Source organism: Mesoplodon mirus (assembly GCF_964341445.2).
Source record: "Mesoplodon mirus genome assembly, chromosome: 1".
NCBI classification, from domain to species: Eukaryota; Metazoa; Chordata; class Mammalia; order Artiodactyla; family Ziphiidae; genus Mesoplodon; species Mesoplodon mirus.
In genome coordinates, this window is record NC_138976.1 from 215,133,715 (window position 1) to 215,157,919 (window position 24,205).

A 24,205-nucleotide genomic window follows, 5' to 3' on the forward strand; every position below is an offset into this window, starting at 1 on the left:
CAACTACTAAGCCTGCTTCGCAACAAGAGAAGCCACAGAAATGAGAAGCCCGAGCACCGCAATGCTGAGTAGCCCCCGCTTGCTGCAACAAGAGAAAGTTCACGTGCAGAAATAAAGACCCAACACAACCAAAAGTCAATAAATAAATTTAAAAAAAAAAAGAACTGAAAACAATTATAGTTTGAGATTTCAACAAACTTCCATTTGTACTTAATGGATTCATCAGTCAAAACAAGGACACAGTTGAACTGAGCAGCACCATTAATCAATGGGATCTAATCAACATTTATAGAATACTTTATTCTACAACAGCAGAATACACATTTTTAAGCTCAGATGGCACTTTGATTGAGATAGACAACATTGTGGGTCACAATGCACAATTCAAAAGACAATGAAGCTTTTGAAGAATTAATTAAAGAATTAAAAATTAATGAATTATTTAAAAAACAGCCAGAAATATCAAAACATTTGCAGACTGAACAACACACTTCTAAATAACATGTAGATCAAAAGAGTCCCAGATAATTTTAAAATATTTTGAACTAAAGGAGAATGGAAATACAACTTCTTTTTCTGTTTACAGGGTAAATTGTGAGTATCACTGTTCACAGCAACTCAATTGAATCAGATTTGTTCTTCAAATGACTGTGCATATGACTTTTGCATAATGAATATAATATTCACACTAAATGCACTGGTGACCCTGAGACAATAAAAGTCTTGCAGAAAACACTGTTTGGCTTCTTTCCTGAAGAGGCAATTCAGTAACAATTGTATATCTTTTATACACTGGCCAGAAAACAGTAAGAGAAAATAGGAACATGAGGTATTTTAACTATCCAAATGTATCCTCTAACATATTTACATAATGATAGTTTTTACATAAAAAGTGCATAATTCCCACTACCCTCATGCTGGATTCCAGTACAATTAAATTGAAGGTGGTCTTTGGGGAGAAAAGTTTTCCTCATCACTTACCTTCACAGGATTTTTTTCCTGTGTAAATTTCGAACACCCGCTGAGTAGTCTGGTGGAAAGACTGTTTATAAATGATTAATTTCAAGGATTTACCTCTTGTGTGAGTCCTCTAATGTCCAATGAGGGCTGAAATCTGGTTGAAACACTATCCATATGCAATACACATGAGGGATTTCTCTGTGAGTTTTGTTGATTGATGGTTGACTTCTCGAAGAGAAAATTTCCAGGTTTATTATATTCATTGATCTTCCCCTGAGTTCTCTGATGCTGCACTTCCAGTCAAAGTTTCCCCATATCCATTACATTCACAGAGTTTCTCAGCCTGATGTTTCCTAAGACCTGACTTCTGGCTAAAAGCTTTCCCATATTCATCATGTTAATGGGATTTCCCCGTGTGACTTCTCTGATGTGTTCTTAGGCCTGGGTTGCTGCTTTAAGTTTTCTAAAGTTTACTACGTTGATCGGGTTTCTCCCACGTGGGGACTGTCTGATGTACTCTGAGGTTTAGTTTATAGGGGAAAACTTTCTCATGTTCATTACTAATAGGATTTCTCCCCAGTATGAGTTCTCTGAACTCTTTAGGACTGGCATCTAGCTAAAAACTTTCTCACATGCAACCCATTCATTGGGTTTCTCCTCCATGAATTCACTGATGCAGAGGTAGATGAGAATTTTCACAGAAGGATTTTCCACACTTACTACACTGCTAAGGTTTCTGTTCTGTGTGAATTTTGATGCCGAGTGAGGTGAGACTTCCTAGAGAGACATTTTCCACATTTATTACACTCATAGGGTTTCTCCCCTGTGTGATTTCTCTGATGTCTTTTTAGGGTTGACTTATGGCTAAAAGCTTTCCCACAGTCACTACATACATATGGTTTCTCCCCTGTATGAGTTCTCTGATGTTCTCTGAGGTTTGACATGTGGGTAAAAGTTTTCTCACATTCATTACATGCATAAGGTCTCTCCCCACTATGAGTTCTCTGATGTCCAGTGAGGTATGACTTCCTATAGAAAAATACTCCACACTGATTACATTCATAGGGTTTCTCCCCTGTGTGAATTCTCTGATGCACAACGAGGTATGATTTCCTACAGATAGATTTTCCACACTCACTACATTCATAGCGTTTTGCCCCTGTGTGACTATTCTGATGCTCAGTGAGGTGAAACTTTGTATAGAAGACTTTTCCACATTTATTACACTCATAGGGTTTCTCACCTGTGTGACTTCTCTGATGTCTTTTTATGGTTGACTTATGGCTAAAAGCTTTCCCACACTCACTACATACATATGGTTTCTCCCCTGTATGAGTTCTCTGATGATCTCTGAGGTGTGACGTGTGGGTAAAAGTTTTCTCACATTCGTTACATGCATAAGGTCTCTCCCCACTGTGAGTTCTCTGATGTCCAATAAGGTAATACTTCCTAGAGAAGAATTTTCCACATTCTTTACATCCATAGGGTTTCACCCTTATTTGAGTTCTTTGATGTACACTAAAGGTAGTCTGAGCGGGCGAGGTTTGCCAAAATATGGTATCATGACAGAAGCTCCCTTTTGTGTCATATGTCTGGGGAATGGTAAGGGCTGCAACAGGGCTTAAGTCACCTCCAATTTCAAAGGTCTTTATTTCTGAGTGAGTGCTCTGATGTTCTCTGAAGTGTAACTTCGGGCAGAAAGTTTCCTCAACTGTGTCTTTATTCTGAAGTTGAGCAAAAAAGTCTTCCTGCAAGTATTTTCCTTGATTTGCCAGACTTTGCTCTAAGAGGTTATCAAGTTTGCTGTCTTATAAAATAAAGAAAATAAAAATGTCTTATGAACATTAAACACATTTCTTATAGGATGCAGCCTTTATATATATGTGCTATATTGTATTTAACTATTTGCTTTCTAGGCACCAAGCCTCCCTGAAATAAACATTCCAAATGTTTATACTATTCCTATACTCCCTGAGAAAAAAGGACAACAAAATTATGATGATTATTACTATATAGTTGGCATTTTAAAAATAAGGAAATGAATGGTAAATAGATAATAGGACTCTCAAAAGTGGTTCACTCAGGAAAGCTGAAAATGAGAGACTGGGATGACTGATTATGAGCAGTAGGTAGAATTTAAGAAAAATCAGTTAATAAGGGTTTTCAACTGATAGATCAAAGAAGGGATTGGACTGAGGAAGAATAACAATGTCCAGGTCCTTATACTTCCAACTAGAGATTACAGTGGGAAGTCTACCAGCTTCTGGCTGGAGTCCACCCTTTTCTATTCTAAACACATCAACACTAAAGTAAATTTATAATTGCACTAATTTTCTCCTGATTATAGAAACAATTCTATAGCTCAAGCTCAAATCCTCCTGGAGTTACTCACAGAAATACAAATGTACAAGAAGTGGAAAAGTGATGAGAGGTAAAACCATAATTTGACCTAGAATGAATTCACTTCTGTATGCTGGCTCTAATGCCTTAGTTTACTATACCAGGGTTGTTCAACAACAAACCTCTCTTGAACATCAAATCATAAGTTTCCACTTTCACTATAATTACTCACTCTCCTGAAACTAGTCTTAACCATGACTAATCTCTATATAAGCATTCCACCTACTTCTCAACATACTTAGTTTCTATTAACTGATATCCATAAATAGCATGTTTCAACCTGTTTCCAAAAGCCCATTTAGAAATACCCTTTTTATTCATTTCACATAAAAGTTTCTTTCATATGTGTGACTGATCTTACCTAGGCTATTTTAACCTTTGATGTAAAATGCCAGCCCTATGCTAAAACCTAAGGTGGCACTGAACACACTACTCTAAATACAACAGAAAACAGGAGTTAAGTGGCATCATTCTGGAAAATAACTTTTTTTTTTTAACAACTCCAGGCACATTAGATATTCTAGCTACCATTTCACAACTCCATATTTTCCAATCTAGCCTGGCCAGGCTATTTGTCTCCTAGCAGTGGTTCCTTAACTACAATAATATTTTTCAGTTTCAACGTTTATCTTCTACTCACAATCCTTTCTCTAAGTAACTCTATATCCCAACTTAAGGATTAAAGATTAATCTAGATATCTTTTGAGGCAATACTATTCTCTAAACTTGACTAAGAAAATACCTTTTTAGAGCTCCCCAACACTAATTAACACTCTCACAATAAGTACCGCCTATACCATTCATCTTAACAATGAATAGATGGAGAGCACACATGCATATTGAGGCACACACATTTTTAAGCAAATTATTATCACTTAAATCAGGATTCATCTTAAAATTAATGGCATGTTGACAGTTTTTTAGCTACCCCTAAAATAATTGTTCCTCTTTCAACTGATACCTTCTTAGAGCCTATAAAATATATTTCATGCAGCTTTGTGCTCCTAAATCTGAAACAGAACTCTCATTCTCTGATTATTTTTGCACTCCTCTGTGATATGAAATAAATTAGTAGTCCTTAAAAATGCAGTATGAAACTTCGCTGGTGCTGCAGTGGTTAAGAATCTGCCTGCCAATGCAGGGGACAGGGGTTTGAGCCCTGGTCTGGGAAGATCCCACATGCTGCAGAGCAACTAAGCCTGTGCGCCACAACTACTGAGCCTGCACTCTAGAGACCATGAGCCACAACTACTGAAGCCCATGTGCCTAGAGCCTGTGCTCCGAAACAAGAGAAGCCTGTGCACCACAATGAAGTGTAGCCCCCACACACTGCAACTAGAGAAAGCCTGCGCACAGCAACAAAGACCCAATGCAGCCAAAGTAAATAAATAAATTAAAATATATATATATATATATTTTTTTTTTTTTTTTAAATGCAGTATGTTTCAGAGCTACCCAGACCACTCTCAGTTACACTGGCTTAGTCAAAGAAATTTGACTGCTGCATCAATAAGTATGAAATACCTCTCTCCAACCTTATGGTCAATCCAATGTAACTAACTATACAATATTAATTATATATAATGTCCCAGAAGAGGCAGGAATAAAGTAGGGAATATTCTCTTCTGGTGCATTATACACCAAATAATTTACCCACACACATTCATTTTAAGTACATCTTAATTTTTGTATGTGTGTATGTTTTAACATTCTGTTCCAAATAACAAGATACTATTCAGTTTTTTGTTTCTGGCCATTATTTATATGGCATTTTTCTACCAATAGACTTTTGCTGCTTGATTTCATATGCATAATTTTCATTTTAGCTTCATAGACCATGGTTGTCCTGCAGTGTGTAATATTCCATTGTATTATTATATCATGATTTAACCTTAAGTTCACATGTAAATTAGTATTGAGGTTCCTTCCAAAATTGGGCTTTTTACAAATGTTGTATGAAGAGTGTCTTATTTTGTCTCCCAGTGAAAATGTATAAGAAACTCTAGAAGATAAACCTGGGAGTGAAACTACTGAGTCATGGGGAACAGGTATGTTAAAATTTAAAGAAAATGCTAATCTGTTTTCCCAAATACCAATTAATACTGCTCCTGCCTTGTTGATGATTCCCTGCATATCATCCTACTCTTGGAATCATAAAACTTCTCCATGTTTGAAAATTGAGTGGGAAGAACATCATACTACAGTGTGATCTGATTTGAATTTGTGCTTCCCAGAGTAAGCATTTTTTTTCATCTATGCCATTCATCCCCTTCTTTGAGAAATGCCTCTTTATGGACTTTGACTCTTCTAAATAGGATGCTTGCCTTTTTACTAACAATTTTAGTAGTTTAATATTTAACATACATTTGAGTCCCAAGTTTTTGTCTCAGGTACTGAATCAGAAAATAAAATATTTTAAATATCTGCTCTCAGAGAGCTTATATTCCAGGGGAAAGAGACAGAGGGAAAAATTCATACTTCACAATAGTATATTAGGTGTTGAGTGGTTGGGAGAAAAATGAAACAGAAAAAAGGAGGAAATAAGACTATTTGACACAGGAGTGACATTTAAAATACGACAGTCATAGAAGGCCATACTAAGGAGATATCTGTCTTAAGATCTGAATTCCTTATGTATTACAGAAATAAATTCTTTCTGAGGTATATTTATAACAAATATCATTTCCCACTGTTTGTCTCCTCATGGTTATGAAAGTATGAAACTCAGCATAAATATACATACAACTATTCTGTCCATGATAAGAAACAGTACAGAGTGACCACCCATGGAATTATAATTCTCATAAAGAAACAGAATATGACTGGATCAGAAAAACATCAGGTCTTTCTCAAGCTTCTGCATCATTACATGTCATATCACTCATAAAATTTATAGGAATTAATTACTCTCATTTCTGTGCTGTTTTACAACTCTCTTTTAGAGGCCTTAAGAATTTGGACATTTAGAAAAAATATATTCAATATCAGAAAAGTAAGATGTAACAAAAGTAATGAGATGTAATCCTGATGTTTTTCACATCTTGAAAAGCTAGGAAGCCAAATACATAACTTACAGCTGAAAAATCAAGTAACAGTCACAATGATATTGAAGAGGTAAAAACTGAGAGAGATTATAAAAGAAACTAAAATTGGGTGTTAAAATATGGGAAGGAAGAGAAAGTAAGCATTTTAATTTCATAACTGGTTACACATCAGGTGATTACTAGACATTGTCTAAATAAATGGATCATTAGGCAATTGCATGAGATTATAAATTTTTATGGTCACACCTTAAGCCAAAGTACAACCTAACTATGTTATTAGGAGAAAAACACACTTATTCTAAAAAGAAAAGAAAGCAGGGCTATTACTGAAGAGCTTCTGTAACATTATACACAGAAACAGCATTTAGAAGTAACTGCCAATCAATATGAATGGGCTAATGTAAACTATTAAAAGAAAATGCTATTAGACTGTATTTGAGACATACCTAAAATTAATTTGGAAAATCAGAAATACAAAGTGGTAAATTAAGAAAACATAAAAAAAAATTCAGGATTCATTAATCTTAGTCAAGGCTGAATTCAATTTTTCAAAGTTAAATTCAAGGTTTAGCATAAAGTCAAAAAAAAATCTCATGAGTATTTTTTGAAATTTGATCAGCTCATTATTAAAACATGTCATAAAGGTGCTGTAATCAATATGAAATGGTCTAGTGTAGAGATATTAAAGAGGCCACAGAAACAACAGAGAAACCAGGACCAAATACATGATTTACTGACTCTTGACTTCTAAGGTAACAATGCATAAAACTAGAGAAAATTCCCCATGTGAATGACTGCTAAATTGCATGTTTGAATGGAAATGTTTATATCATTTATATTTAGAATAATCATCTATGTATTTGGGTTTGTACTGTATCTTGAAGCTTACTATTTGTAAGATGAGAAAATCAATGTGCTAATATTCCATCCCTTTTCTTACACTCATTTATATCATATTTGGTATACTCTTTACACACTTCAAGATATAAGTCCTCACAAAGAAAAGTGTTTAAACTATTTCACAATGTCCACCTCTAACTGACCGTTTTGGATCTAACTTCCCCTGGAGTTGTGTCTAAAGTACTCAACTCACCTGTATGGCTCTTGTTTAGAAATTCTTCCTCTAATAACAATGGATCATCTTGCTCCAACTTGATGATTACATCCGGTTTTGTAAAATAATACCCTGTAAATGGGAAATAATATGGCATTTAGGTCAGCTGAACTGGCTTTAATGCACATGAATGTGAAGAAAGGAATAGTTATAGGAGTAGCAAAGTGATGGTGCTCATTTGACCTTTCCTTTGGAGAGGAAAGTACAATATAATTTTTTTCTGAATCTAAAAAGGAATTGATCCCATTAAAGCCCTGAATCATAAGGATACATAACACTGAGTCTACATGTACAGAGGTTTAAATAAGGCTCTGCACAGGAACTTCCAATCATGACCATGATGGTGTAAGAGGAATAACGGTACATGCCAAACAACTGGGAACCATACAAAATCAATGAAATAATGACCTTTAGGTATTACACATGACCTCTGAGAGAAGGGAAAGAAACAGAATTTCTAGGTTATGGTACAGGAAGAAGACACCAAATCACAGCCTGCTGAACTACAGAACGCAAAGTTCAGAGTTCAGGAAAGCCAAAACAATTAGAATTTCTGGAGTAAAATATTTCAGAGGACAGAGGTACGCTGAGAGAGAGGCAGGAAGCTCTAACAGAAAGGTCACCTTGAGTAAAATTTGTACATTCATATAAGAAAGTTTCCAACAATGGAGGAAAAAGAACCCAAACACAATAGGTGGAACGCTTTCTAAGCATACACACAGACAGGCTGTTTGGAAAGAGTGGAAAGATCTTCTACTATGTGAGGTATTAGATGCTCTGCATCCACGAGTATTATTGTGCCACTAGTGTGACCAAGTTAGTCTTAAAGAATGCTCTAGACCTGAAATAACAAGCAAATACTGAGTTAATTTAAATGATTTACTTGAATTAAATTATATTAGAAGCAAACACTGAAAGGATTAAAATTGTTCTCAAGTAATTTACTACTCCCCCAAAAAATGCACCAAAGAATTTAAACAAGTATCACAAGATCTAGCAGCCAACAATGCAAAAGTCACAATATGTAGCACACTATCAAAAATGACCAAGTATGGGGCGGGGAGCAGGAGACAAGATGGCAGAGTAGAAGAACTTGAGCTCACCTCCTCTCATGAAAACATCAAAATCGCAACTGTAATCAACCATTGACAGAAAAGACTTGAACCTACCAAACAAGGTATTCTACACCCAAAGACAAAGGAGAAGCCAAAACGAGATGGTGGGAGGGGAGCTTCTGTGATATAATCAAATCCCATGCTCACTGGGTAGGTGGCCTACAAACTGGAAAATAATTATATCGCAGAGATTCTCCCACAGGAGTGAGAATTCTGAGCCCCACGTCAGGCTCCCAAGTCTGTGGGTCTGGCATCAGGAGAAGGCACTGCCAGAGCATTTGGCTGTGAACACTAGCGGGGCTTGAGCGCAGGAGCTCCAAAGGACTGGGGGAAACAGAGATTCCATTCTTGGAGGGCAAACACAAGGTTTCTTGTGCAGTAGGAACCAGGGCAAAGCAGTGACTCTGTAGGAGCCTGCGCCAGACATAGCTGTGGGTCTTGGAGGGTTTCTTGGAGAAGTGGGGGTTGGCTGTGACTGTTTGTGGGGGCAAGTACATTGCTGGTGGAGGCCTCAAGAAATAATCATCACCATGAGCTCTTCGGGAGATTGTCATCTTGGCACCGACAGCTGGACCCAACCAACAGCCTACAGGCTCCAGTGCAAGGATGCCTCAGGCCAAACAACCTACAAGGTGGGAACACAGCCTCACCCACCAGCAGACAGGCTGCCTAAAGTCTTCCTAACCCCACAGCTGCCTCTAAACAAACCCCCTGACAAGGTCCTCCCCACCAGAGGGACAAGACCCAGCTCCACCCACCAGAGGGCAGGCACCAGTCTCTCCAACCAGGAAGCCTACACAAGTCTCTGGACCAACCTCACCAACTAGGGAGCAGACACCAGAAGCAAAAGGAACTACAGTTCTGCAAACTGAGGAACAGAGACCACAAACACAGAAAGTTAGATAAAATCAGACGGCAGAGAATTATGGCCCAGACAAAGGAACAAGATAAAACCACAGAATAACAGCTAAGTGAAATAGAGATAGCCAATGTAACTGAAAAAGAATACAGAGTAATGATAGTAAAGATGATCCAAGATCTTGGAAAAAGAATGAGGCACAGATGAAGAAGATAGAAGAAATGTTTAATAACGCACTAGAAGCTTTGAGAAGAGAGTTGAACAATACAATAGCTGAAATATAAATACATGAGAAGGAATCAATAGCAGGAAAAATGAGGCAGACTAACAAATAAGTGAGCTGGAAGACAGATTGTTGGAATCACTGCTGCAGAACAGATAAAGAAAAAAGAATGCAAAGAAATGAGAACAGTCTAAGAGACCTCTGGGACAACATTATATGCACCAATATTCACATTATAGGGGTTGCAGAAGAAGAGAGAAAGGGCCTGAGAAAATATTTGAAGAGATAATAACTGAAGATTTCCCTAACATGGGAAAGGAAACAGTCACCCAAGTCCAGGAACTGCAGAGGCCCAGTCAGGATAAACCCAAGGAGGAACACACTGAGACACACATTAATCAAACTGACAAAAATTAAATACAATGAGAAAATATTAACAGCAACAAGGATAAGCAACAAATAACATAGAACAAAATTCCCATAAACTTATGAGCTGATTTTTCAGCAGAAACTCTGCAGGCCAGAAGGGAGTGGTATGATATACTGAAAGTGGTGAAAGGGAAGAATCTACAACCAAGAATCCTCTACCCAGCAAGGCTCTCGTTCAGATTCAATGGAGAAATCAAAAGTTTTACAGACAAGTAAAACCTGAGAGAATTCAGCACCAACAAACCACCTTTACAACAAATGCTAAAGGAACTTCTCCAGATGAAAAGAAAGTCACAACTAGAAACAAGAAAATTATTAATGGAAAAGTTCACTGGTAAAGGCAAACAGAGTAAAGGTAGGAAATCATCCACACAGAAATGATATCAAAGCCAGCAACTGTGAGGAGAGGATGGTACAAATGTAGGATATTGAAAATGCATTTGAAATTAAAAGACCAGCAGCTTAAAACAATCTTGTTTATATACAGACTTCTATATCAAAACCTTATAGTAACCATAAACCGAAAATCTACAAAAGATACACACACACAAAAAAAGAAAAAGCAAGGCAAACACAACTCTAAAGATAGTCATCAAATCACCAGAGAAGAGAAAAGAGGAAGGGAAGAAAAAAGCCCCGCAAATACAAATTCAAGACAATTAACAAAATGGCAATAAGAACATACATACAGATATGCTCCACCCAAAAGACTTATAGGCTGGCTGAATGGATACAAAAACAAGACCCATATATATGTTGTCTACAAAAAACCCACTTCAGACCTAGGGACACATACAGACTGAAAGTGAAGGAATGGAAAAAGATATTCCAAGCAAATGGAAATCAAAAGAAAGCTGGAGTACCAATCTTTTATCAGACAAAATAGACTTTAAAATAAAGACTGTTACAAAAAAAAAAATAAGGACACTGAATAATGATCAAGGGATTAATCCAAGAAGAAGATATAAAAATTGTAAATATATATGCCCCCAACATAGGAGCAACTTGATATATAAGGCAAGTACTAACAGCCATAAAAGGAGAAATCAACAATAACACATAATAGTGGGAGATTTTAATGCCACTATCATTAAAGCCCACCTTCAACAAAGGACAGATCATCCACAGAGAAAATCACTAAGGAAACACAAGTCTTAAACGACTTAGTTGATATTTATAGGACATTCCATCAGACAGCAGCAGAATACACATTCTTCTCAAGTGCACACAGAACAACCTCCAGGATAGATCACATCTTGGGTCACAAATCAAGCCTCTGTAAATTTAAGAAGATTTACATCATAGCAAGCATCTCCTCCAACCACACTGCTCTGAGATTAGAAATCCACTACAAGGAAAAAAACTGTAAAAAACACAAACACATGGAGGATAAACAATATATTACTAAACAACCAATGGATCACTGAAGAAATCAAAGCGGAAATAAAAAAATACTTAGACACATATGAAAACACGATGATCTGAAACACGGGAGGCAGCAAAAGCAGTTCTAAGGGGGAAGTTCATAGAAATACAACCTTACCACAAGAAAGAAGAAAAATCTCAAATATTAACAACCTAACCTTACACCAAAAGCAACTAGAGAAAGAAGAACAAACAAATTCCAAAGGTAGCATAAGAAAAGAAATAATAAAGATTAGAGCAGAAATAAATGAAATAGAGATGGAGAAAACATAGAAAAGGTCAATGAAACTAAAAGCTGGTTCTTTGAAAAGATAAAAAATTGGTAAACCTTTAGCCAGACTCATCAAGAAAAAAAGGGAGAGGGCTCAAATCAATAAAATTAGAAAAGAAAAAGGAGAAGTCATAACTCACACCATAGAAACACAAAGGATCTATAAGAAACTACTACAAGCAACTATATGCCAATAAAATGGACAACCTAGAAGTAATGGACAAATTCTTAGCAAGGTACAATCTCCCAAGACTGAACCAGGAAGAAATAGAAAATATAAACAGACCAATCACAAGTACTGAAATTGAAACTGTGATTAAAAAATTTCCAAGAAACAAAAGTCCAGGACCAGATGGCTTCACAGGCGAATTCCATCAACATTTAGAGAAGCGGTAACACCTATCCTTCTGGAACTCTTCCAAAAAATTGCAGTGGAAGGAATACTCCCAAACTTGTTCTATGAGGCCACCATCACCCTGATACCAAAACGAGACAAAGACACCACAAAAAAGAAAATGACAGGCCAATATCACTGATGAACATAGATGCAAAAATACTCAACAGAATACTAAAAAACCAAATTCAACAATACATTAAAAGGATCATACACAATGACCAAGTGGGATTTATCCCAGAGATGCAAGAATTCTTCAATATGCACAAATCAATCAGTATGATACACCACATTTACAAACAGAAGAATAAAAACTGTATCATCATCTCAACAGAAGCAGAAAAAGCTTTCAACAAAATTCAGCACCCATTTATTATAAAAATTCTCCAAATGTGGGCATAGAGGAAACCTACCTCAACATAATAAAGGCCATATATGACAAGCCCACAGTTAACATCATTCTCAACCATGAAAAGTTGAAAGCATTTCCTCTAAGATCATGAACAAGACAAGGATCCCCAGTCTTGCCACTTTTATTCACTTTTATAGTTTTGGAAGTCCTAGCCATCGCAATCAGAGAAGAAAAAGAAACAAAAGGAATCCAAATTGGAAAAGAAGAAGTAAAACTGTCACTGTTCACAAATGACACAATATTATACATAGAAAATCCTAAAGATGCTACAAGAAAACTACTAGAGCTAATTAGTGAATGTGGTAAGTTTGCAGGATACAAAACTGATGCACAGAAATCTCTTGCATTCCTATACACTAACAATGAAAGATCAGAAAGAGGAGTTAAGGAAACAATCCCATTTACCATCACATCAAAAAGAATAAAATACCTAGGAATAAACCTACCAAAGGAAGCAAAAGACCTGTACTCTGAAAACTATAAGACGCTGATGAAAGAAACTGAAGATGACACAAACAGATGGGAATATATACCATGCTCTTGGATTGGAAGAAACAGTATTATCAAAATGACTATTCTACCCAAGGCAATCTACAGATCCAATGTAATCCGTATCAAATTATCAATGGCATTTTTCACAGAACTAGAACAAAAAAATTGAAAATTTGTATGGAGACAAAAAAGACCCTGAATAGCCAAAGCAATCTTGAGAAAGCAAAATGGAGCTGGAGGAATCAGACTCCCTGACTTCAGACTATCCTACAAAGCTACAGTCATCAAAACAGTATGGTACTGGCACAAAAGCAGAAATACAGATCAATGGACCAGGATAGAAAGCCCAGAAATAAACCCACACAACTATGGTCAATTAATCTACAACAATGGAGGCCAGAACATACAATGAACAAAAGACAACCTCTTCAATAAATGGTGCTGGGAAAACTGGACAGCAACATGTAAAAAGAATGACACCAGAACATTCTCTAACACCATAGACAAAAATAAACTCAAAATGGATTAAAGACCTAAATGTAAGGCCAGATACTATAAAACTCTTAGAGGAAAACACAGGCAGACACTCTGGCATAAATCGCAGCAACATCTATTTAGATCCACCTCCTAGAGTAATAAAAATAAAAACAAATAAACAGACCTAATTAAACTTAAAACCTTTTGCACAGCACAGGAAACTATAAACAAAACAAAAAGACAATCTACAGAATGAGATAAAATATTTGCAAAGAAAGCAACCGACAAAGGATTAATCTGCAAAATATACAAACAGTTCATGAAGCTCAATATCAAAAAAACCCCACAAAACAAAACAATCAATAAATGGGCAAAAGATGTAAATAGACATTTCTCCAAAGAAGACATACAGGTGGCCAAAAAGCACAAGAAAAGATGCTCAACATCTCTAATAATTAGAGAAATGCAAATCAAAACTACAATGATGTATCACCTCACACCAGTCAGACTGGCCATCATCAAAAAGTCTATGAACAATAAATGCTGGAGAGGGTATGGAGAAAAGGGAACCCTCCTCCATTGTCGGTGGTAATGTAATTTGGTACAAGCACTATGGAGAACAGTATGGAGGTTTCTTGAAAACCTAAAAATACAACTACCATATGACCCAGCAATCCCACTCCTGGGCATATAACCAGAGAAAACCATAATTTAAAAAGACACATGCATCCCAATGTTCACTGCAGCACTATTTACAGTTAGCCAAGACAAGGAAGCAACCGAAGTGTCCATTGACAGAGGAATGGATAAAGATGTGGTGCATATCTACAATGGAATATTACTCAGCCATAAAAAAGAACAAAATAACGCCATTTGCAACATTTGCAGCAAAAAGAATAAAATAATGCCATTTGCAGATGGACCTAGAGATTATCACACTAAGTGAAGTCAGACAGAGAAAGATAAATATAACATGATATCCTTACATGTGGAATCTAAAAAAATGATGTAAGTGAACTTATTTACAAAACAGAAACAGACTCATAAATTTGAAAACAAATTTATGGTTACCAAAGGGGAAAGGCGGGGGAGGGACTAGTTAGGAGTTTGGGATTAACATATACACACTACTATATATAAAATAAACAAGGATATACTTTATAGTACAGGGAACTCTACTCAATATTCTATACTAATCGATATGGAAAAAGAATCTGAAAAAGAATGCTTATATGAATATGTAAAACTAAATCATTCTGCTGTACCCTGAAACTACTACAACATTATAAATCAACTATACCCCAGTATAAAATTAAAATTAAATTTTAAAAAAATGGCCAAATATGAAAAGAAGGAAAACATGATTCATGACCAGGAAACTAGTCAATCAATGGGACAGAAGAAAAAATGTCATCTGAGATTAAATTTGCTTCCAAGGACCTCAAAGCTGCTATTCTAATACACTCCATAGGTTAAAGAAGATAGAGAAAAACATGAACATGTTGAGAAAACAGAGTTAAAACAAAAGTCCAAAACTGAACTTCAAGGCAGGACAATATACTCCCTGGAGAGGAGAAAAACACTAAAAGACTCCAAAGGGTTTTGTTATAAGGATTACCAATATTACATCAGATATAAAAACTGACATAGATCTCTTTAATAAAACATGTAGGTTCTCATGTACTTTTGCATTCATTTTGTTATGTTCCAATTATATAGTTATTTGGAAACTGCATTGTTTGCTTGTGAACGGTGCAAAAGGCTAATACCTTAATGTCGCTATGGCAACTTTTGACCTCAAAGGCACTCTGAAAAGGTCACTGGGACTCCCAAGTCAAAGGGCCATATGGTCCTAAGAGACTGCCATATTCAGTGCCTCTAGGAATTCCTCATTAATTTCAAAGGGCACCTGGCCAACTGAGCACTCTATTACTCTAGTGGTTCTTAAGTTGTGGCTCTGGGGTGACATATGAGAATCTGCATTTCTAACAAATTTTCCCAGATGATTCAAAAGTCTTTAATATTAGAATAGCAAACATTTCTGTTCCCCTGTGATTTATTCTAAATGGCAGCTTTAAAAAAAAAAGTCAGTATGCCCAAACATGAGATTTTCAAACTGTTCGTGCTTACCTTACAAATTCAGTACATTATTCTTACTAACTTTCTCTGCTAAATAAAGGACCCAAAATTAAGTATTAAATTTCACCTGTCCCAATCAAGTTAGGTTCCTCTTGTCTCCCCAGACCAGTGTGTGGAATCCTGAGCAAACTCAAAGTGCTAGTAATTATCCAAAAATATAATGACTCTTTTAGACAAATGAATAATTAAAACCCATTGCCAGCTGACCAGATCTAAAAGAAAAGTTAAGTCATCTGAATTTTAAAAAATTATACCAAGTGTAAATATGAATCTACACAAAAGACATAAAGAGAAATGTAAATGGACAATATATAAATACATTGTTCTCATTTAAAAAATATATTAAAGTGCAAATAACATTTTGTACAAGTTATTGTTCTCATTTTAAAAACACATTGTTCTCATTTTTAAAATGTATTAAAGTGCAAATAACATTTTATAAGAAGAAAACAATGTATTATGTGGATTACAAGATACGCAGAAGTAAAATAAATGACAACAAGAACACAAAGGATGAAAGACAGAAAAGGAAAATATTCTGTAATAACACAGTTGAAGTAACAAGATATTTTTTGAAGGCAGACTTACACTTTAGAGATGTATATTTAGAAACCACTAAAAATACAAACAAGTATATCTCAGAAGCCAAAAGTGGTTAAAGGAAATTCATTAAAAATAAGTAGTTAAGGGAATTCCCTGGTGGTCCAGTGCTTAGGACTTGTGCTTTCACTGCTGAGGGCCCGGGTTCAATCCCTGGTCAGGGAACTGAGGTCCTGCATGCCACACAGTGCAGCCAAAGAAAAAAAAAAGGTTGGGGGTGGGGGGGAACGAATTAATCACAGAGAAGGCAGGAAAAAGGGGGGAAAAAAGACAAAAAACTAGAAGGTAAACAGCAAGGTTTCAAATTCAACCACAAAGATAACATTAAATATAAGTGATATGAACATTTTGCTAAAACACAAAAATTATCAGTGCTAATAAAAAGTAAAACAAACATACTGTCTCTTAGAAACTGACTGTGAATGTAAAGACACAGGTTAGAAATAAAAGGACAGAAAAACTATATATCACACAAAGCACACAATAAGCAAATGATAGTCTGACTGACTATACAGTACCAAACAAAATTCAGGAAAAGAAATACTACCAGGAATAAAAATAAACAATGCAAAATGTTAAAAGGGAAAATGCATCAGGAGGATGTAACAATCCTAAGTGCTTTGCCACTTAAAAACAGAGCTTCAAAATGCCTGAAGCAAATCTTGTTAAAAAAGAAGATAACACACAAATTATACTCAGATACTCAAATTCCTTTCTCAATATTTAATAAAACAAGTAGGTAAGATATTAAAAGGATACAGAAGACTTCAGCAATACGATCAGCCCACTGGAACTAATACCCATCAAGAAAAAGTACTCTTTTCAGTCACATATGGAACATTTCCCAGGATCATATGCTAGGCCGTAAGACCAATTTCAATACATTCAATAAGATTGAACCATACATGAAATATTATCCAGAGTGACACACAAACAAAGGATATAAAAATTATAACAATATGAAATTATGAAACAAATAGTTGGAAAGTAAACAAATTCTACAAAGCCAATAGATCAAACAAGAAATCACAGAACATTTTAAAAAATATCTTGGATTAAATGAAAATAAAAACACAACAACAAAACTTGTGTGATGCAGCTAAAGCAGTTTTCAAAGGAAAATAGAGAGCCTTATGCTTACATTAAAAAAACAAAACCGGGATTTCCCTGGTGGCGTGTAGTGGTTAAGAATTCACCTGTCAATGCAGGGGACATGGGTTCAAGCCCTGGTCCAGGCAGATCCCACACTGCAGAGCAACTAAGCCCGTGTGCCACAACTACTGAGCCTGCGCTCTAGAGCCTGTGAGCCACAACTACTGGGCCCACACGCCACAACTACTGAAGCCTGCGCACCTAGAGCCCGTGCTCCGCAACGAGAAGCCACCGCAATGAGAAGCCCGCGCACCGCAACAAGAAGCCCACACAACACAACAAAGAGTAGGCCCCACTTACTGCAACTAGAGAAAGGCTGCGTGCAGCAACGAAGACCCAACGCAGCCAAAAATAAATTCATTAAAAATAAATAAATAAAAATAATAAAGCAAAACCAAGTCTCAATTCATGAGCTTAAATTTTATCATAAAACAGCAAAGAAAGGAAGGGCAAGGTAAACCAAATCAGTATAGAAAATCCTAAGGTATCTAGAAATAAATAAATAAACTTATGAAAGCTAATAACCAGGTTCATCAAGGTTGCAGAATACAAGATAAATATGCAAAACTCAGCTGTATTTCTATGCACTAGCAATAAGCAATCCAAATATGAAATAAAGAAAATAATTCCATTTACAATAGCATCAAACAGAATACTTAGAATAGCTCTAATGAAAGTATAAATCTTGCCCATTTAAAGCCACAAAATATCATTGCAATAAATTTTAAAAGGCCTAAATAAATGGAAAGACAGATAATCTCCATGTTCATGGGTCAGAAGAATGACAGTTGTCAAGATGGCAATACTCCAGGAGTTGAGCTACAGATTCAGTCAAACCCTCTCAAAATCTCAGCTCTACTCTTTTACAGATATTGACAAACCAATCCTAAAATTATGGAAATGCAAGTTACCCAGAATAGCTAAAACAACCTTGATAAAGAAAAAAACTTGGAGGGCCCACACTATTCAATTTCAATTACTCTGTTATGGAAAACACTCCTGTTTCTCATCTATATTACTGTCTCCACTCACAAAATACTTCTGTATTCTCAATACTACTTCACTGCTGGTCACTGAATGTGTAGAGGTTTTTCCCACTACCAGGCAACTCTGCAATACAAGCAAGGTGTCCTACATTCAATTCAGTTCTGACATATCTACTTGGAGTTTGCATCAGATCCCACAGGCTAGGGGTTCAATCCCAAAAGACTGCCTCTCCTCACACTTCAGATGTCAATTACAAGCCCAAGTTAGGACCTGTGCTACTGACCAACTAGCTATAAAGGAGAGGTTCCCACATCCTCCTCCTCAGGTTTAATTTGCTAGAATGGCTCACAGAACTCAGGAAAACAGTTTACTTACTATTAATAGATCGCCATGTTTATTACAAAGCATACAACTCAGAAACAGCCAGATGAAAAAGCTGCATAGGGCAAAGCTTCCATGCCCTGTCCAGGAGCATCAACCTCCCACCACCTACAAGTGTTCAGCAACAATAAAGCTCTCTGAACCCTAGAGTTCAGAAATTTTTATGGAGATTTCATTATGTAGGAATAACTGTTATTAGTAATTAAGTCAACCCCTGGAGGTCAGGGGGTGGGCCTGAATGTCCCAACCCTCAAATCACTTGATTGGTATTCCTGGCAACAAGCCTACATCCTCAGGGGGGTTCCAAATGCTACCTCATTAACATGAACTATGGCATGGTTGAAAGGGGCTTGTTATGAATAACAAAAGACACCTCAATCTCTCTTACACTTAGGAAATCGCAAGGGATTTAGAACTCTGTGCCAGGAACAGGGATGAAGACCAAATCTTCTTTCTTATTATAAATCACAATAACATACTATACTATTAAGATAGTACTGGTGTGAGAATAAACATAAAAATAAAAATAGAAACCAATAGAATATAAGTGAGAGGACAGAAATAAACCGTTACATCTATGGACAACTGAATTTCAACAAGGGTGCTACAGTTCAATCAGAAAAATATAGTCTTTTCAACAAATGATGTTGGAAAACACCACTACTCACACGCAAAAGAATGAAGTTGTAACACATACCATCTATAAAAATTAACTCAAAATGAATAACAGACCTAAATGTAGAGAAAAAAATTATAAAATATACAGAAAAAAATAGGAGTAAATGTTTTTGACTTTGAGTTAGGCAAAGTTTTCTGAGATTTGACAAAAAAGAGGAAAAGAGAAAATAGGCCAGCTGGATATTGTCAAAATAAAAAACTTTTGCAATTCAAAGAGCTCTATGTAGAAAGTGAAAAGACAACTCACAGAATGGAAGAAAATATTTACAAAACATATAACTGATAAAGAGACTTATATCCAGATTATATTTAAAAATCTTAAAAGTCAAACAATGAAGACAAATAACCCAACTTATAAAGGGAGAATGGGATGTGAACAGACATTTCTCCAAGGAATATATAAAAACAGCCAGTAAGCAATTAACACATTAAAAATGCTCAAAATTAGAGAGATACAACTCATAACGATAATGAAATCCCACTTCACACTCCACTTTTTTAGGAGGGCTAAAAAAAAAAAAAAAAACAGACAGTAACAATTATTCAGGTACATGTGGAAAAACAGGAACCCTCATTCATTGCTCGTGGGGTGGTAAAAGAAGTGCCACTGCTTTGAAAAATTATTTTGGCAGTTCCTAAAATTGTTAAACAGAGCTACCATATCACCCAGTAATTCTACGCTAAGTATATACAAGGTAGAATGGAAAACTGTGTGCACACAAAAACACAACTGGTCTAGCAGCATTATTCATTAATAGTCAAAATGCAAACAACCCAAAGCCCACCAATGGAAAAACAAAATGTGATATATCCATAAAATCAAATATTACTTAACCAGAAATTGAATTTGATTACGGATACATATTATAACACTGATGAACCTTAAAAAGATCATGCTAAGTAGAAGAAGCCGCTCAGAAAAAGCTATATATTTTGTGATTCTATTTATATGAAACCTCCAAAATAGGCAAATCTCTATGGACACAGAGTAGATTAGTAGCTTAGGGTTTCTTCTTGGGGTGAAAATATACTAAAATTAAATAGTGGTGATAGTTCCATATCTCTGTGAACATATTAAAAAATACTGAATTGAGTCAATTAAATTAGGTGAACTTTTGGTACACGAATTCTACCTCAATCAAGTTGTTATTAAAAAAAAAATTCCAACAAAGAAAATTCCAGGTCCAGATTGCTTCTGTAATGAATTCTAGTATGAACTTTTAAGGAAGAAATGATATTAATTTTACAGCACTAGGAATAGAAAGAAAAGAAATAGGTGACAATGAGCAACTATTTAAGGCCTATGACTAACATCATACTTAGTTGTAAATAATAAATAAATTCTTCACATTAAATCCTGGCCTGTTCAAAAAAGAAATTAAAACGCATACAGATTAGAAAAACATAAAAATATCTTTATTTACAAATCATATTATTTAATATATAAAATAGTCTAAGGAATCTTCAAGACATCTAGTAGAAGTAACAAGTGAAGTTAGCAAAACAGAGATAAACAACATCAATGAACATGAATTATATTCCTACTTAAATCCAAAAAACAACTGGAAATTGAAGTTTTTAAAAGTATCATTACAGATAGCATCAAAAGATTTAAGGATACATCTCACAAAAAAGGCTGAAGACACATAAGTGAAAACTGTAACACACTGCAAAGGAACATTAAAAGCTAAGGAAAAGGAAGGACATTGTTCACACATCAGAAAATTCAGTATTATTAGATGTAAATTTCCCCCCAATCTTCTAAACGTTCAACACAATCCTTATAAAACACCACTAGAAAAAATAAATTTTTTAAAAATTTATAGGGAAAGAAAAAGAAACTGTAATAGCCAAAAGAAAAAGTTAAGAGGACTTACTCCTTCTGATGTGAAAACTTACTGCACAGATTAATCAAAATAGTGCATGACTAGTGCACTAGTCAAATAGTGCATACCTATTAAGATAGGTATTTAGATCAATAAACCAGAAAGATATTCAGAGAGAAGCCTATGCATATATGTACAATTTATTTCAAAAGGTGCCAAAGCAACTGAATAGGAAAAGGATAACCAGTGAGCCAAGCAGACCTTTAGCTGCAAAAATGAATCACAATCTATATTTCACACCATTTACACAGATTAACTGGAAAAAGTCAAAGACTTAAATGTAAAACCTAAACCAAGGATATTTCTAGAAAAAAACAGAGGAGAAAATCTGAATGACATTTCTTAGGCAAATTATTAAATAGGGGGTGGGGGGAATAGAATAGGAAAGTAAAGGAAATGATAGATTGGACTTCATCAACATGAAAACCTTTTGCCCAACTGTTTCACAACTAAAAAGATCAACCACAGATTAGGAGAAAAATCTTTCAACATGTGTATCTTATAAAAGCCTTCTATTAAGATTGTATAAAGAACTCTTTCAACTGAATTATAAGCTGAAAAACTCAACAAAACAAATGGGCTAAGGATCTGAACTTACTTTTTTAAAAGCTACGTGAATGAACAATTAGCATACAAAAGTTGTTCATCATCATTAGCCAAAGAGAAATGATCAATGAAACCCAAGTAGATATAACAGACCCCCACTAGAAGGATAAAAACTCATCGGGTTTACAACACAAAATGAGGGTGAATATTTGGAGCAACTAGAATTACTATAAGTTACTAATGCCCACGTAAATAACACATGCACTTTAAAAACATTTGGCAGTTATTGTTTTCTTCTTCATATACAGGCATACGTCAGAGACACTGCAGGTGTGGTTGCAGATCACAACAATACAGTGAATACCACAATAAAGTGAGTCGTACAAATTGTTTGGTTTCCTAGTACATAGAAAAGCTGTGTTTACACACAGAGTAGACTAATAAGTTTGCAACAGCATTATGTCTTAAAAAACAATGTACATATCTTAATTTAAAATAACACTTTATTGCTAAAAAATGCTAACCATCACTGAGCCTTCAGTGCATGGTCATCTTGCTGGTGGAGGGTCTTGCCTCAGTGTTGATGCTGCTGACTATTAATGGTGGTGGTTACTGAAGGCTGGGGTGGCTGTGGCAGTTTCTTAAGACAAGACAACAATGAAGTTTGTCACATCAACAGACTCTTCCTTTCATGAATTATTTCTCCGTAATATGTAAAGAGAATTGACAGCATTTTACAGACAGTAAAACTTCTTTCAAAACTAGTCAATCCTCTCAAACCCCGCCACTACTTTATTAACTAAATGTGTAATGTTCTAAATCCTTTGTTGTCATTTGAAGGATCTTCAGAGTGTCTTCACCAGTAGATTCCATCTCAAGAAACCACTTTCTTTGCTCCTTCAAGAAGCAACTCCTCATCCATTAAATTTTTATCATGGGATTGCAGTAGTTCAGTCACATCTTCAGGATCTGCTTCTAATTCTAATTCTTCTGCTTCTTCCACCACATCTGCAGTTACTTCCTACACTCAAGTTTGGAACCCCTCAAAGTCATCCATAAGGACTGGAATCAACTTCTTCCAAACTCCTGTTCAGGCTGATATTATAAACTCCTCCCATGAATCACAAACGTTCTTAATGGCATCTAGAATGGTCAGTCCTTTCCAGAAGGTTCTCAATTGACTTTGCCCAGACCCACAGAGGAATCAATATCTATGGCAGCCATAGCTTTACAAAATATATTTTTTAAATAATAAGACTTGAAAGTCAAAACAACTCAACACATGGGCTGCAGAATGGATGTTGTGTTAGCAAGCATAAATATACTAATCACATCGTACATCTCCAACAGAGAGCTCTTGAGTGACCAGGTGCATAATCAATGAGCATGTTTTGAAAGAAATCTTTTTTCTGAGCAGTAGGTCTAACAATAGGCTTAAAATACTCAGTAAATCATATTGTCAACATATGTGCTGTCATCCAGGCTTTGTTGTTCCATTTCCAGAGCACAGGCAAAGTAAATTCAGCATAATTCCTAAGGCCCCTAGAATTTCTGGAATGGTAAATGAGCCCTGGATTCAAATTAAAGTCACCAGCTGCATTAGCTCGCAACAAGAGAGTCCTTGAAGCTTTGAAGCCTGGCATTGACTTCTCCTCTCTACGTATGAAAGTCCTAGATGGCATCTTTTCCAACAGAAGAGTATTTCATCTACATTAAAACTCTGTTGCATCATGTAGCCACCTTCATTAATCATCTTAACTAGATCTTCTGGATAACTTGCTGCAGCTTTTCCATCAGCACTTGCTGCTCCCCCTTGCATGTTCATCTTATAGAGATGGCTTCTTTCCTTAACCCTCATGAACCAACCTATAATAGATTCCAACTCTTCTGCAGGTTGCTTGCCTCTCTCAGCCTTTACAGAATTGAAGAGAGTTAGGACCTTGCCCTGGATTACACTTTGGCTTAAGGGAATGTTGTTTGACCTTTTATCCAGGACACTAAAATATTCTCCATATCAGTAATCAGGCTGTTTCACTTTCTTATCATTCATGTGTTCACTCGAGTTATCACTTTAATTTTCCTTCAAGAACTTTTCTTTTGCATTCACAACTTGGCTAACTGGTGCGATCAGCCTAGCTTTCAGTATATCTCGGCTTTCAACATGCCTTCCTTACTAATAATGTCTATTTTTTAATTTAAAGTAAGTGGCATGTAACTCTTC

At 35.8% G+C, this 24,205-nt stretch overlaps 1 protein-coding gene across 1 annotated transcript in view; it reads right to left on the minus strand.

Moving 5' to 3' along the window:
- Nucleotides 1–281: 281 nt before the first annotated feature.
- The window catches only part of LOC309807271 (uncharacterized protein), a gene marked incomplete at its 5' end in the record, with an annotated part of 40,508 nt that continues 16,584 nt past the window's right edge, over nucleotides 282–24,205 (minus strand). The window contains 2 exons of the mRNA XM_082626636.1: nucleotides 282–2,767; nucleotides 7,498–7,590. Coding sequence (XP_082482762.1) covers nucleotides 1,680–2,767; nucleotides 7,498–7,590 — 1,181 coding nt within the window. The 3' untranslated portion in view covers nucleotides 282–1,679. The remainder of the gene's footprint in view (nucleotides 2,768–7,497; nucleotides 7,591–24,205) is intronic.